This window comes from Nicotiana tomentosiformis, chromosome 12 (genome assembly GCF_000390325.3).
Source record: "Nicotiana tomentosiformis chromosome 12, ASM39032v3, whole genome shotgun sequence".
Classification (NCBI taxonomy): domain Eukaryota; kingdom Viridiplantae; phylum Streptophyta; class Magnoliopsida; order Solanales; family Solanaceae; genus Nicotiana; species Nicotiana tomentosiformis.
In genome coordinates, this window is record NC_090823.1 from 30,071,123 (window position 1) to 30,085,799 (window position 14,677).

The following is a 14,677-nucleotide window of genomic DNA, read 5'->3' on the forward strand; positions in this document are numbered from 1 at the left end:
GATTGTGGCAATTTTTGATGAGATCTCTGAAGATATTAACTAGTGGCCTGCTGAGAGTAATGATAGAAGAAGATCAGTTGGGGTTCATTAAGTAGATTCTAACACCGCAGTGCAAGCCCAACTAGACGCCATAGCCAAAAAGATAAGAAAGTTGACCTTAGCAGAGGTCTAGAGCCAACCATCATCATTTTGTGATTTCTGTGGAATGGGTCATCCAACACATGAGTGTTAGGCCTTAGATGTATATAAAGTGGTAAATGATGTGGGAAGCTTTGATATAGGCAACTACCAGAGTGGTAAGGGACAGAGGCACCCGGGCTTTTCTTGGAACTCACCAAGTGGTAGCTTGAACTCATGGCAGTAGTATAGCTCTAGACCTCAGGGTCAAGGAGCTCCGGGTTTTCAAAATCAGAAGAGGCAGCAATATTAGCCTCCACAATCTAATCGGTCTAGCATGGAAGATATGATGAAGGCCTTTATTATTAAGACATATGAGAGGCTTGAAACCCACAACTCAGCTATACAAGAACATGGTGTAGCTATCAAAGAACTAGGCACGACTTTTCGAAACCTGGAATGACAGGTTGGGCAACTAGATATTCTATTGTCTGAGAGGGTTCCAGGAACGCTCCCTGCTGATACTGTAAGAAATCCAAAAGAGATAATAAATGCAATGTATTTAAGGAATGGGCACGAGTTGGAGGATCCCATAGCAAAGAAAAATGATGAGCCTAGTGAAAGACAGGTGGAGATGGTGGAAGAGAAGAAAAATGATAATATTAAAAAAGGTGCAGGTATGGTAGACGATGGTCTGAAGAAGAAGGGAAAGACTAGATCTCAGAAAAAGAAGAAGGATAATAGTGCAAAAAATAATGAGACGGAAGAGAGCAAATACATGCCCGCTCTACCTTTCCCCCAGAAGCAAAGAAGAGAGAAGTTAGACAAACAATTCGAGCACTTTCTAGAAGTGTTCAAGTAGGTGCATATGAATATACCTTTCAAGAGATGGTTTCACATATGCCAACTTATGCTAAATTCATGAAGGAGATATTGTCCAAGAAACGGAAAGTGGAAGAGACATTGGTGGTCAAGCTCACAGAGCATTGTACTTCCATCTTGTAGAATAAGCTCCCTAAAAAATGTGGAGATCCAGGGGTTTTTTCTATACCTTGCTCTTTAAGAAGTACTAAATTGAAAAAATCTTTGTATGATTCAGGTACTTCCATTAATATTATGACTTTATCTAGTTTCAGGAAATTGGAGGGAGAGATTGTAGAGATCCGGTCAGTACCGTGTCCTTGAAGCCGGTAGATCAGACCACAATCATATAGGAAGGAATATTGGAAGATGTGCTAGTTCAGGTGGACAAATTTGTGTTCCCGGTGGATTTAATTATGGTGAACATGGAGGAGAATAGGGAGGCCCCACTGATTTTAGGAAGACCCTTCTTGGCTACGGGCAGAGCAATTCTTGATATTCAGGAAAGGCAGCTCATGCTCAAAGTGGGGATGAAAGGCCGATCTTCAAAATGGAAGGAGAAAGGGGTGCCCTAAAAGAACCTATTGGAAAGAGTGAAGCTGATAAGTGTGGGGTATACCCAAAGAAGGCAGAAAAGAAGCTCTCAGCATGGATGTGTGCACTCGGTTAGGCATGCAAAGGAGACCCCAGTAGATGAATCATGGAAGTTTCATTTACCTCTTGCTTTTCATTTTTGTGTCATGGGGACATGCCACAATTTAAAGTGTGGGGTGGGGGATGATGTAAATATGTACATGTGTATTTTTGGTTTCGTTTGAAAAAGAAAATTGACTTTTCCCGATGATGGATTTCCTCGACTGTCTTCTTGAGGGATCAGAGTCGAAGAAAAAAATATTTTTTTTTCTTAGGTAGTGTAATAATTTCCCCTTAGTTTTTCTTGTGTCGCGGTTCTTTTTCAAGGGTTTTGATTGAACCGAATATAATTAGTTTTTCTTTTAGTATGAGTAGTGAAGTCTTGTGCTATGTATTAAATAGAGATGACTTTCCTTGACTTTGCTTTTTCTCGAAAGTAGTGAGTGCCTTAGTTGTGACGCCTAGACTCAGTTCTTGATGCTTAAATAAGTAATTTAAATTGTTTATTTGTGACTTTGCTTAACTTCTTTGACTAGAGAGTCGAGATGGGTCCGATCCTAAGTGAGTTATGTGCCAATGCGTGTGTGAAATTTGTTGATATAATGTTGTAATGAATCGATCGGTCATTTTGAGAGTTGTAACTCTGTTTTCCCATTTACTGCTCCTTTTGTGCTCTACAGTTGTTATATGACTTACCAGATTGGTCGGTTCGGGTCCGGAGAGATTTCAAAGTGAATTGAGACACCTAGTCTCTCAATTGAAAGCTTAAGTTGGAAAAATTGATCGGGTGTTGACTTATGTGTAACCGACCCCAAATCTGAGTTTTGAGGGTTTTGTTAGCTCCGTTTAGTAATTTTGGACTTAGGAGCGTGTCCGGATTGTGATTTGGAGGTCTGTAGTTGAATTAGATTTGAAATGACGAAAGTTGGATTTTTGAAAAGTTGAATTTTTGGAAAGTTGACTTATGCGTAGAGTGATTGCTTATGCTTCATGTCAGTTGAAGCCTCATGAGAAGAACTACCATGTTCATGATTTGGAGTTAGCTGACATCGTTCACACATTAAAGATTTGTAGGCATTATCTCTACGGTGTGTCTTGTGAGGTGTTTACTGATCATCGGAGCCTCCAACACTTGTTCAAACACAAAGATCTAAATTAGAGACAGCGGAGATGGTTGGAGCTGCTAAAGGACTATGATATCACCATTCCATGTCATTCAGGGAAGGCTAATGTGGTGGCCAATGCTTTGAGAAGAAAGGCGGTGAGTATGGGTAGCCTTGCATTTATTCCCGTTAGTGAGAGACCTCTTGCAGTTGATGTTCATGCCTTGGCCAACCGGTTCGTGAGATTGGATATTTCGGAGCCCAGTCGGGTCCTAGCTTGTGTGGTTTCTCGGTCTTCCTTATTTGATGGCATCAGAGAGCGCCAGTATGATGATCCTCATTTGGTTGTCCTCAAGTGCAAGGTTCAGCACGGTGATACCAGAGATGTGACTATTGGGGATTATGGGGTATTGAGGATGCAGGATCGAATTTGTGTTCCAAATATGGATGTGCTATATATGTTGATTCTTAAGGAGGCCCACAGTTTGCGGTATTTCGTCCATCCGTGTGCCGCGAAGATGTATCAGGACTTGAGGCAGCACTATTGGTGGAGAAGAATGAAGAAGGATGTAGTAGGATTTGTAGCTCGGTGCCTTAACTGTCAGCAGGTGAAGTATGAGAATCAGAGATTGGGTTGCTTTAGAGGTTAGAGATTCCAGAGTGGAAGTGGGAGAGGATCACCATGGATTTCGTAGTTGGGCTCCCACGGACTTCGAGGAAGTTCGATGCTATTTGTGTAATTATGGATTGGCTGACCGAGTCCGCGCACTTCATTCTAGTGGGTACTACTTATTTTTCAGATCAGTTGGCTGAGATTTACATCCGAGAGATTGTCCGCCTTCACAGTGTGCCGGTTTCCATAATTTTAGTTAGAGGCACACAGTTTATATCGCAGTTTTGGAGAGTCGTGCAGTGGGAGTTGGGCACTCAGGTTGCGTTGAGCACAACATTTCACCCTCAGATAGACAGACAGTTTGAGCACACTATTTAGATATTGGAGGACATGCTACGCGCTTGTATTATTGATTTTGGAGGTTCATGGAACCAGTTTCTACCGTTCGTGGAGTTTGCCTACAACAACAGTTACCAATTGAGCATTCACATGGCTCCATATAAGGCTTTGTATGGGAGGCGGTGTAGATCTCCAGTGGGTTAGTTTTAGCCGGATGAGGCTAGGCTATTGGGTACTGACTTGGTTTAGGATGCTTTGGACAAGGTTAAATTGATTCAGGAGCGTCTTCGCATGGCGCAGTCTGGACAGAAGAGTTACGCCGACAGGAAGGTCCATGATGCGTCTTACATGGTTGGGAGAAGGTTCTGCTGAAAGTTTCACCCATGAAGGGTGTTATGAGATTCGGGAAGAAGGACAAGTTGATCCCTCGATTCATTGGGCCTTTTGAGGTACTTCAAAGGATTGGGGAGGTGGCTTACGATCTTGCCTTGCTGCCTAGTTTGTCAAGTGTGCATCCATTATTTCATGTTCCTATGCTCCGAAAGTACATCGGCGATCTGTCTCATGTTTTGGATTTCAGTACGGTTCAGTTGGATGGGGATTTGACTTATGATGTGATTTGACTTAGAAAGTTGAGATCAAAGGATATAACTTCAGTGAAGGTGCAGTGGAGAGGTTAGCCCGTTGAGGATGCTACTTGGGAGATCGAGCGGGAGATGCAGAGCAAATACCCATGCCTGTTTGAGACTCCAGATATGTTTCTAGACCCGTTCGAGGATGAACGTTTATTTAAGAGGGGGAGGATGTAACGACCCGATCGATCGTTTTGAGAGCTGTAGCAGCATTCCCCCATTTACTGCTCCTTTTGTACTCTACAGTTGTTATATGACTTACCGGGTTGGTCGGTTCGGGCCCGGAGAGATTTCAATGTGAATTGAGACACCTACTCTCTTAATTGAAAGTTTAAGTTGGAAAAGTTGATCGAGGTATTGACTTATGTGTAAATGACCCCAGATCCAAGTTTTGAGGGTTTTGTTAGCTCTGTTTAGTGATTTTGGACTTAGGAGCGTGTCCGGATTGTGATTTGGAAGTCTGTAGTTGAATTAGGCTTGAAATGACGAAAATTAAATTTTTGAAAAGTTTGACCGGGAGTGGACTTTTTGATATCGGGGCAAGATTCCTATTCCGGAAGTTGGAGTAGGTCTGTGGTGTCATTTGTGACTTGTGTGCAAAATTTGAGGTCAATCGGACGTGATTTGATAGGTTTCGACGTCATTTGTAGAATTTGGAAATTTCAAAGTTCATTAGGCTTGAATCTATGTGCGACTTGTGTTTTTGATGTTGTTTGAGGGGATTTGATGATTCGACTAAGTTCACATGATATTTTAATACGTGTTGGTATGTTTGGTTGAGGTCCCGGGGGGCCTCGGGTTGATTTCAGGTGGTTAACGGGCCAAGGTTTGAATTTGAAGAATTGCTGAAGATTTGGAACTGCTGGTGGAATCGCACCTGCGGATTGGGAACCGCAGATGCGAGGAAGGGGCCGCGGAAGCGGTCAAGAAGGAAGTTGGCAGAAGTCGCAGGTGAGAGGTTCTTTCCGCACATGCGTGTCCGCAGATGCAGGTGTTCGATCGCAGAAGCGTATGTGCGCTTGGTGAGGCTGCTTCGTAGAAGCGGATGGCCCTTCGCAGGAGCATGTCCGCAGAATCGGACTGGGCGTCACAGAAGCGAAGGCACACTGGGTAAGTGAATTCCGAAAATGCGGAGATTTCACCGCAAGAGCGAGACCGCAGAAGCAGAATTTGGAGTGCATGTGCGGTTTGACTGGGCAGAACATATAAACATAAGGGTTCGCGATTTTCTTCATTTTCTAACATTTTGAGCTCGTATTTTTGAGGTTTTTGAGAGGATTTTCAAGGGTATTCTTAAGGTAAGTTCCTTGTGTTCATCTTTCTTCAATTATTATGTTTCCCCACTGATTTTCTACCTAGTTGGTATATTTTTGAGGTATAATTTGGGAGTTTGAGACTAGGGATTTGGAGAATTGATTTTGGGGATTTGAATGATCAAGTGGTGTCGGATTTCGATGAATTCGGTATGACTAGACTCGTGAGTGAATGGGCTTTCGGATTTTATGAGTTTTGTTGGATTCCGAGACGTGGGCCCGGGGGACGATTTTGAACCAATTTCGAATTTTGAGCTATAACTTAGTAATTTCTTGTAAAATTGATTACTTTAGCCCGTATTGATTGTGTTGTACTATTTGTGGCTAGATTCGGGTCGTTTGGAGGCCGATTTACGAGGAAAGTCATATAAGAGTAGGATTTTATTCGGATTGAGGTAAGTAACACTTCTAAGCTTGGCCCTGAGGGTTCCAAACCCCGAATTATGTGTTATGTGATTGGTATTGAGGTGACACACATGCCAAGTGATAGGCGTGCGAGCGTGCACTATGAGAATTGTGACATGGTAGATTCCATGGCACTGTATAGCGGTTCTATCTTGTTGATATCCGTATTTTCATCATGTGATAAAGTAATTGAGCTGTCGATCATGTTAGATATCATGTTTAGGCTTTATGCCGGTACTGTTGGGACCCATAGTCGTCATTCCTTACTGTTGTCTTACTGACTTCATTGATATTTCGTAATCAGTCATATTCATTCATTTCATATCATATCTCAGTCTCTGTTGTTATTCATTGCTACATCATATCACTATTTTCGGGCTATTTCATGACATGGTGAGCCCTTGAGTGAGACTGGAGAGATTGATGACTGAGTGAGGCCGAGAGTCTGATTATGAGTGACAATTATGGGATTGGGTTGCACGCTGCAGCGGTTATACTGATTTCTGATAGCGTTTGGATTAAAGGAGCCCCTCCAGAGTCTGCACACACCTCCAGTGAGCGTGATTAATTATAATGAGGGATGAATCTTCCTTGGACATGGATCTTGTCCAAAGTATTATATACCTGGAGATGGATCCTCTCCACAGGCTGGATTGGCCCTACTCGGTACTAGGTGACTGATGGTCAGTGATGTATATATTTTGGGATGGATCTTCCCCGGACCGTATGGGCCATATACAGTACCGAGTGATTAAGCAGTTGAGAGTGTGATCACACGAGGCTATCAGCATGGTGCATCACATACATCATGTGCATTGGCATGTAGAAGTAGAGGAGTTATATTCTTCATATCATTCAGATTTACTCTATTTTTACTGTTGAGTTATCTATTGAATTTGAAAGCATGCCTACGTTTCAGAACTTTTATTTTTATATTGAACTTTACCGGTTGAGTTCGTCACTACCTTTCAGTCCAAAGTTTGGATTTGTTACTTATTGAGTTGGTTGTACTCACGCTATACCCTACACCTCATGTGCAGATACAGGTGTTTCCAGTTACGGCGACTGCTGAGTGAGTAGTCGATATCTCAGAGACTATTGATGTAGCTGCATGGAGTTCGCAGGCCTTGGCTCTCCTTTATTATATTTATTTATATTTCAGTTCTTATTCCTCAGACGTTGTAGTAGGGTGTATCCTGGTATAGATGCTCATGTACTCGGTGATACCCCGATTCTGGGATAGATTGTATTATGTTGCGGATTTATTTCTGTTTCATAAAGGATTTTCTTTAATATAAATTGTTTTCGTATATATTTTCAAAGTTTTATTTGGTTGAACTGGTTGAGGAGTTGGCTTGCCTAGTTGCACGATAGGCACCATCACAACGGTTGGTTTCGGGTCGTGATAACTGTCCATGTCAGTTGATGTCTAGAACATGCCTCGTGTGTTTGAAAAGCGAATAGCAGTCTTGTTCAGTCTAGGAAGTGATATAGGCGTTTCTTTGTGAGCCAATTATATGCTTTTGACCCGCCTGATTGATGTGTATCTCGGTTGGCCTCTTTGAGCCTGTAATCCTATTTTTTTTGGAAATCACACTACAAGCCTGACCTCTTTGTTTGATTTGACCATCTGTTTGAACATTTTACCTCTCTTGAACACTTAAAACTGTTATGAGTTTGTTACGAGCTGAGTGGAGGTATAGTTGGATTTTGAGTGAAACAAAAAAGAATGGGGATGCACTAGTTGAAAATTTGTGAGAGCCACATGTAAGGAATTGAAAAAAAATAGAAATTAATCAGAACTTTGAAAAAGAAAAATAAGAGAGAGTTTGTGTCACGTCCCAAACTACTCCCTAGACGTGACTGGTACCCAACTAAGATCGCTCTCCAGACGAACCTATTCTTGTACAACTTACCTTTTAAATAAGCCTTGATAGAAATACGCACAAGTCCAAATGCATTAAAAATTATTAAACGCGAAATAATTATCCAAATAAAATTATAATTTATTAATTAAATCTAATTAGTACTCAAATAATAACTCTCTAACCCAAATTCCATAATAAGACCATGGAGCATCTAATGAAGTAATATGATTTTAACTGACGGGCATGCAAACCCCAAAAGAAATAATAGCCATGAGATATGTAGATCTGAAACATCGGCCTCCACGAAGAATGCGACAACTCACCTCAGCAATAGAATCCACTCAGTGAACTCGATAACCACTAGCCTCGTCCTCAGCAACGGTATCTGTATGGATATGCAAGTAAGGAGTGAGTTATACATAAATATAACCCAGTAAGATCATCGACCCGCCACTCTGAATATCTCTGAAACAAGTGTTAGAAAATACAAACACACAACGAGCACAAAAATAATATGCAAAATCTTTCACCATATAATTACTCTATAAGGTCCAAATAATTATTCAACAACAATACTATATATATCTCAACACAATCTACACTAAGGACTTATCATTAACGGCAGTATAGAAAATTAACCAAATACCCCAACGAGTCCACGACAGCATACACAATGCCCCAAATCTACCACGGCGGCATATACAATGCCCCAAATCTACAATGACGACATACACAATGCCCCAAATATACTACGGCAATGAAGAAATAATTTCTAATGCCACAATGCCATAGCACGAGGCTACGCCACATTACACCATATCACAAATTAATTATTAAATAATTGTAGCTTTTTTTATATAAAATAATATATATTTGCGGCTGATCAAAGACCATCGATTCTGCCAAGCGCACGCTCGTCCCAACACATGGACCAGGCAAACAAAACATACTTTCAAAACGGGTTTTGAAAAAGCAAACATCAAAGAAAGTTTCACTTACCTCGCTATCAAGAAGTTTTCAAACCTTGCCATGCATGGTACACAACCAAACGGCCTCCAATGATTTCAATCTATTCAAAATATTGAATAACACGTCCTAATTAGTCTAAGTAAATAATTCTCATAATCTTAGGACAAGTTAAAATACCCTAGTCCAATTACTAAAAAACTATACAGAATTCTCAAACGCATAGCGTGAAAAAATTTACCGAAGCAGTGAATGCATTACGCTGGCTTATCCACCCAATCTCATTGATTACTATTCCAAATTTTCCAATCTTTGGATATCATTACTTTATCCCATTATTACACAATTATTGTCTAATTATCATAACATTATCATTATCCTCTAATTACTATATAAAGATTATCTCCTAATTAAAGAACTAATGCCAAGTCTGCAACGTTTCCATAACAAGGTTACAATCTCAATCCTTATTACTTGCAATCATGACATCATGATTGATTTTTTTAAAACTCAATTCTTAAGCAATCGCTGCTCTATTGATTGTCCCAGTCATCATCAACATTATCAATATAATTACTTCACTCCAATTTCATTGAATACTACTGTATGTAAGAATTAAAAATTAACATACCTTGTAACTTGGTATCTTCTATACAAGAATTCCTACGCAGTACAGTTGAATTGTTGAGCAGTTGTCACGCCCGACTCATTTTGTCTGTGCTTGAAGAAATTGGGAGCTTGATGTATTATGTGTGAAGGTTAGAATTTGGTTCAACACAAGTGTGTGGTATAATGGATAAAATTGTATGTATTAAAGTGCTCAGGGAGGTGTAATCACTACATCCAAATGTATCATACCTATCTGACAACCTACATTACAATTAAAAAAAAAGTCATACTTGATCCTTGACCGAATGAGCTTAAATTAGTAGAGCATAACACTACGGGCAAGCCTATGGTACGTTTTCTATGGCGCATGAATTTTATTTCTGAGAGTGAGTTAATTCTTTCTATCTTGAGTTTCTATTTGTTCTTGAATTTTATTATGTGTGGAAATACTCTCTATCTTTGGTGTGAGGACACATGATTTGCGAAGGAAAGGTAATGTCTTTGGCCTTTGTATTAGAGTAAGTGAGCAAATTTTTGAAAAATACGTGGTGCTTTTGAGTCGAGTCTTGAGGCTAGGATGTTATGATAGGGTGCTTAGTCTGCTTTAAATATTTTTGGCATGATGCGTTCGGGAATTTGTCTGATAAGAAGGCCATCTCTATGTGAAGTGCAGTTTGATTGCTTTTGGACGAACAATGGTTTAAGTATACGGTGTTGATGATAGGCTAGAAACTCATGTTTTAGTCATAGTTTGCACTCCAATTACTGCATTTTACTTGTGTTTGAGCTTAAATGTTAGTATATTGCATTTATTATATATATTAAGCCTTGCAGGAAATGAATTCGAGCTATTAAGATACTTTGGAGCTAATTTGAACAAGTTGGAGATTTGAAGTGTGAGTAAAACCCCAAGAAATTAAGTCGGGATCATGTTCGGAAGTCGAGGATCAAGTCTGGATGTCAAAAAGTGAGAAAACAAAAATTACTCTAAGAAAATTGCACTACCGCGCCGCGCCATGCGTAGCAGGGCACGGGGCGCTAGTGCAAAGTTCATGCAGAGTGTAAAAATTAACTCTTTGAACTTCTCCAAAGGCGCACCGCGTGGGGCGCCGCGCCATGCGCCGCGCATATGCAAATATTACAGAGTATTTCTCCTACTTCATCTTGAAAAGTATAGTTTCATCCGGGCCCATTCCTACATAATATAAATACACCAAAAATACGATTTTAGAGGACTTTTTGTCACGCCCTAAACCTAGGGAGGCGTGGTTGGCACCCGGTGCCGTACTGGCCCGAGCAAACCATTATGTAACTCCTTTACTTTCTTTGTAACTATCATGGGCCAACATGGCCACAACTCGTAATGTATCACTATAAGTGGGCAAAACTATATCACTGAACTATTTTTCTTAAAACATTAATACATATGGGCCGTCAAGGCCTCTGACATACTGTACAAAATGAACCTCTGTCTACAAAGCCTCTAAGATTATTTGACATCAAATAGGACAGGTTACCGGCCTACCCATAAGTCTGTAGAAAAACTCTGACACGATAACTCATAGACTCGATTGCACTCTGAATGAGGTGGAGTCTTACCGATCCTTTGCTGAATGCCAATCTCGTCTACTATGAGGGATGTTGTGATGGTACCTAGTCTCTAAGATTAGGTAAGACGAACACACAATTAGAAATGAACAGAAGTAATGTTTAAGACATTAAATTAAACTGATAACTAACACCATAAAGCCAATACGAAACAACAGTCATAAAAATCCCAAAAACGGTGGGACTAAGTCATAAGCTCTACTGAAATATACTAGAATCTTTAATACAACAATGTTTGATAAGAAGATTAACAGTAGCAAAGGCAATAACAGAAGGTGACTCCAAGGCCTGCGGGCGTCAAGCAGGTATACCTTGAAGTCTCCGAAATATTTGGTCAAATCACTAGCGTCCGACACGAGCACAAATACCTGGTTCTACACAAAAATATGCAGAAGCGTAGCATGAGTATACCACAATGGTACCTAGTAAGTATCAAGCCTAACCTCGATAGAGTAGTGACGAGGCCGGGTCAATATACCTACTAGATATAGAAACATGAATAGAACATTAACATAATCTAATAACGAAAAGTAAAGAGATAAATGGCAACAAACAAAATGATGATATAAGGTTAACAATGGAAATTTAGGCAATAAAGGACAACAAAGAATGAATAGATAGTAAGAACAACAAGTGATCAAGTACATTAAAAATATAAGTAAAATGAATGAAGGAAAGATAATAACCGTTCAAATCAACTAGTCTTTTCACATAGAATGTATAACAAGAATCACAATCGAGATACCTGATGAGCGCAAAACACAACACAAAATTGATGCTCGCTAATCAAAGATAGTATAGTAAAATATCGTCTCCATAAGGATTGGATTTAAACAATGTTCGAATAATTTTTGGTTTAATTGCTATTCATAAGGATCAACACTTGAGTAAAATGATTATGAACTATGTTTAACTACTAAAATTAGGAAATTGATAATTGTCTGCAAATAACTATAGATTAGCAGAGTTGATTTCTTATAAATGTGAGGAATAATGGTTTCGACATGATAGGTGCAAGATAGCTATTTGGAATTTAAGTTTAATTCAATCTAATGTTCTAATGATTCTCACGAATTCACTCGATGATTAGTTCAAACATGTAGTCAAGACTCCTCTCTCGATTAAACCTTAACTCTACGAGGTGAACTAATATAAGCAATGTAAAAGTATCGAAGCATGCATTAATGGATTAGTCTATAGGAAAATGTCTCTCAAATATTCTCCTAGCTTGATTTAATCAACGATTCAACAAGCTCTTTCGAGTAAATAAGAGAATCAATGAATTAAATCAAACAAAAAAAAATGCAAAGATAATCACCAAAATATTCCTCTCTCGATTAAATAGACCGGTGAATAAAGTTGCAACAATTCAAAACTTCATAAATTAATTCAAGCATTGGAGGCTACAAGACTCAGGATTTCATCATCTTTCCATCAATTCAATACGGGAGTTTGGATTGTAACATTTGATTGATGCTTTCTTATTCTTTAATTATATTTGTGATGACTTCCTGGTGAGGACACGCACTGCTAGATCATATAATCAGACACCCGCACCCCATGCTAGAGCCACGAGACGCCGGGGCCTAGGCCGGGGTGGAGGCCGAGGAGGGGCACGTGCCGCAGCCAAAGCACATGTTCGAGCAACGACTAAGGAGCCACAAGCAGCTCCGGTTGTGGAACAGGAACCCGAGGCACTTGTTGTTACCCCTGAACTCCAGGAGACTCTAGCCCGGTTTCGTAGTATGTTCAGCACTTTCGCTGATGCGGGATCGATCCCAGTCACACCAGCTACATCTTAGGCTAGAGGAGGAGCTCAGACTCCTGCGGCCCGTACTCTAGAGCAGCGTGTCCATGTTGATAAGGTTTCGGGAGTTTTACCAGCACAACTTGTTATTTTGATTCAGCCTGAGGTCACACCAGAGATATCTGAGGAGGAGTAGAGGGGATTTGAGAGGTTCAAGAAGTATGACCCTCCTACTTTTAGTGGCGCAGTTACTGAGGATGCGCATGGCTTTCTAGATAAGTGCCATCGTATTCTCTGTACCATGGTATTGTGGAGGTGAGGGAGGTATCCTTTACTACATTTCAGCTATTAGGAGTAGCATATAGGCGGTGACAGACCTATGAGGAGGGTAGGGCAGCTGATGCAGCCCCACTCATTTGGGCTTAGTTTTCAGAGATGTTTTTGAGAGAGTTTGTTCCCCAAACCCTTCGGGATGAATGGCACACAGAGTTTGAGCAGCTGCGTAAGGGGACTATGTCAGTGTTAGAGTATGTCATCAGATTCAGTGACTTGTCACGACATGCAACTGCGTTGGTTTCTACAGTCAGAGAGCGAGTCCGCAAATTTATTGAGGGGCTCAGTTATGGTCTTAGATTCATCATGGCTTGAATGTTGGAGACAAATGCTCCATTTTAGGAGGTTGTAGAGATCGCTCGTAGGATGGAGGGTATGTGGGGCCGGGAAAGGGAGGACAGGGAGGCCAAAAGGCCTCGAGATTCTGGAGGATATATTGGTGCCCGTGCTCCAGTTTTAGCTCGTCATGGTAGATATAATGTGAGTAGACCAGTTCATTTAGCATTTCCAGCTACTCACAGTGCACTGACTATTCTGTGGTCTTAGGTCAGTCATTGTGCACAGCCACTTTCTAGAGCACCTCCTACATAGTGTGCCTTCAACGGTCAGTCTAGCCGACCAGGTCGAGTTCAGTTTCAGCAGCCACGCCCGCTGATAGGTTGTGTCAAGTGTGGAGATACCAGGCATATGGTAAGGGACTGCCTCAAACTTAGGAGGGGTGCACCTCCACACACTACACATGCTCCACTAATTCCACAAAGTCCACAGGGTTCACAGACTACAGTTGCTGATAAATGGGGATTTTGACTACTTATTAGTGCCTTTTAGCTTTAGTTTTAGTCTAAAAGCATTGAATTGTGTTCCCGAAACTAATAAAATTGTGCAAAAATTGCAGGAGTGCTGGAAGTTGGTCTCCCGAGATGAAATCATACTCAAAAAGGTGTAGTCCGAAGCACAAGGCAATAAAGGGCGCAAAAGCACAAATGTGAGGTACACAGAAGGAATTCTGCGGCCTTAGAAGAAATTGCAGACCACAAAATTCCATCTGCGGCCGCAAACAAGGAGGAAAAATCTAGCAGACATTTGTGCAAAGTATGAACCACATATGAATTGTGTGGCCGCAAAGATGGGCTAAGAGTCAAAGATCAGAGAGTATGCAAAAAGACCAAGTCTAGGAGCTTCTGTGAATTGCGGACCGCACAAGATTTGTGCGGCCGTAGAAGAGTGCCTTGCGGCCGCATTCCTAATTATGCGGACCGCACAAGTGTTGCCTTGCAGCTGCAGAAGAATGCCTCACGGTCGCAGTTCAGAAATGTGCTGCCGCAGAACTCCAGTTCCTGCCAGATAAAGAAATATGCGGACCGCACATGGAATTGTGCGGCCGCAAAACCTCCCGATGGGTATTTTTGTCCGATATTTTTAGCCTTGTATAAATAGACGAGTTTTACAAAATTAGGTAAAGTTTGAACCTCTAAAGTTGCCGTAGCCGTTTTGCTTTACTATATTAGGAGGTTTTACTTTGCTTTGGTG

The 14,677-nt window shown here is 40.8% G+C and overlaps 1 protein-coding gene across 1 annotated transcript; it reads left to right on the forward strand.

The window, feature by feature from the left end:
- The first annotated feature begins 1,005 nt into the window (after window positions 1–1,005).
- Window positions 1,006–3,364, forward strand: LOC138902414 (uncharacterized). Its single transcript, XM_070190280.1, has 3 exons — window positions 1,006–1,105; window positions 1,217–1,283; window positions 3,031–3,364. The coding sequence occupies exons 1-3, from the start codon at window positions 1,006–1,008 to the stop codon at window positions 3,362–3,364; spliced, it is 501 nt and encodes a 166-aa protein (XP_070046381.1).
- The last annotated feature ends 11,313 nt before the right edge of the window (window positions 3,365–14,677 follow it).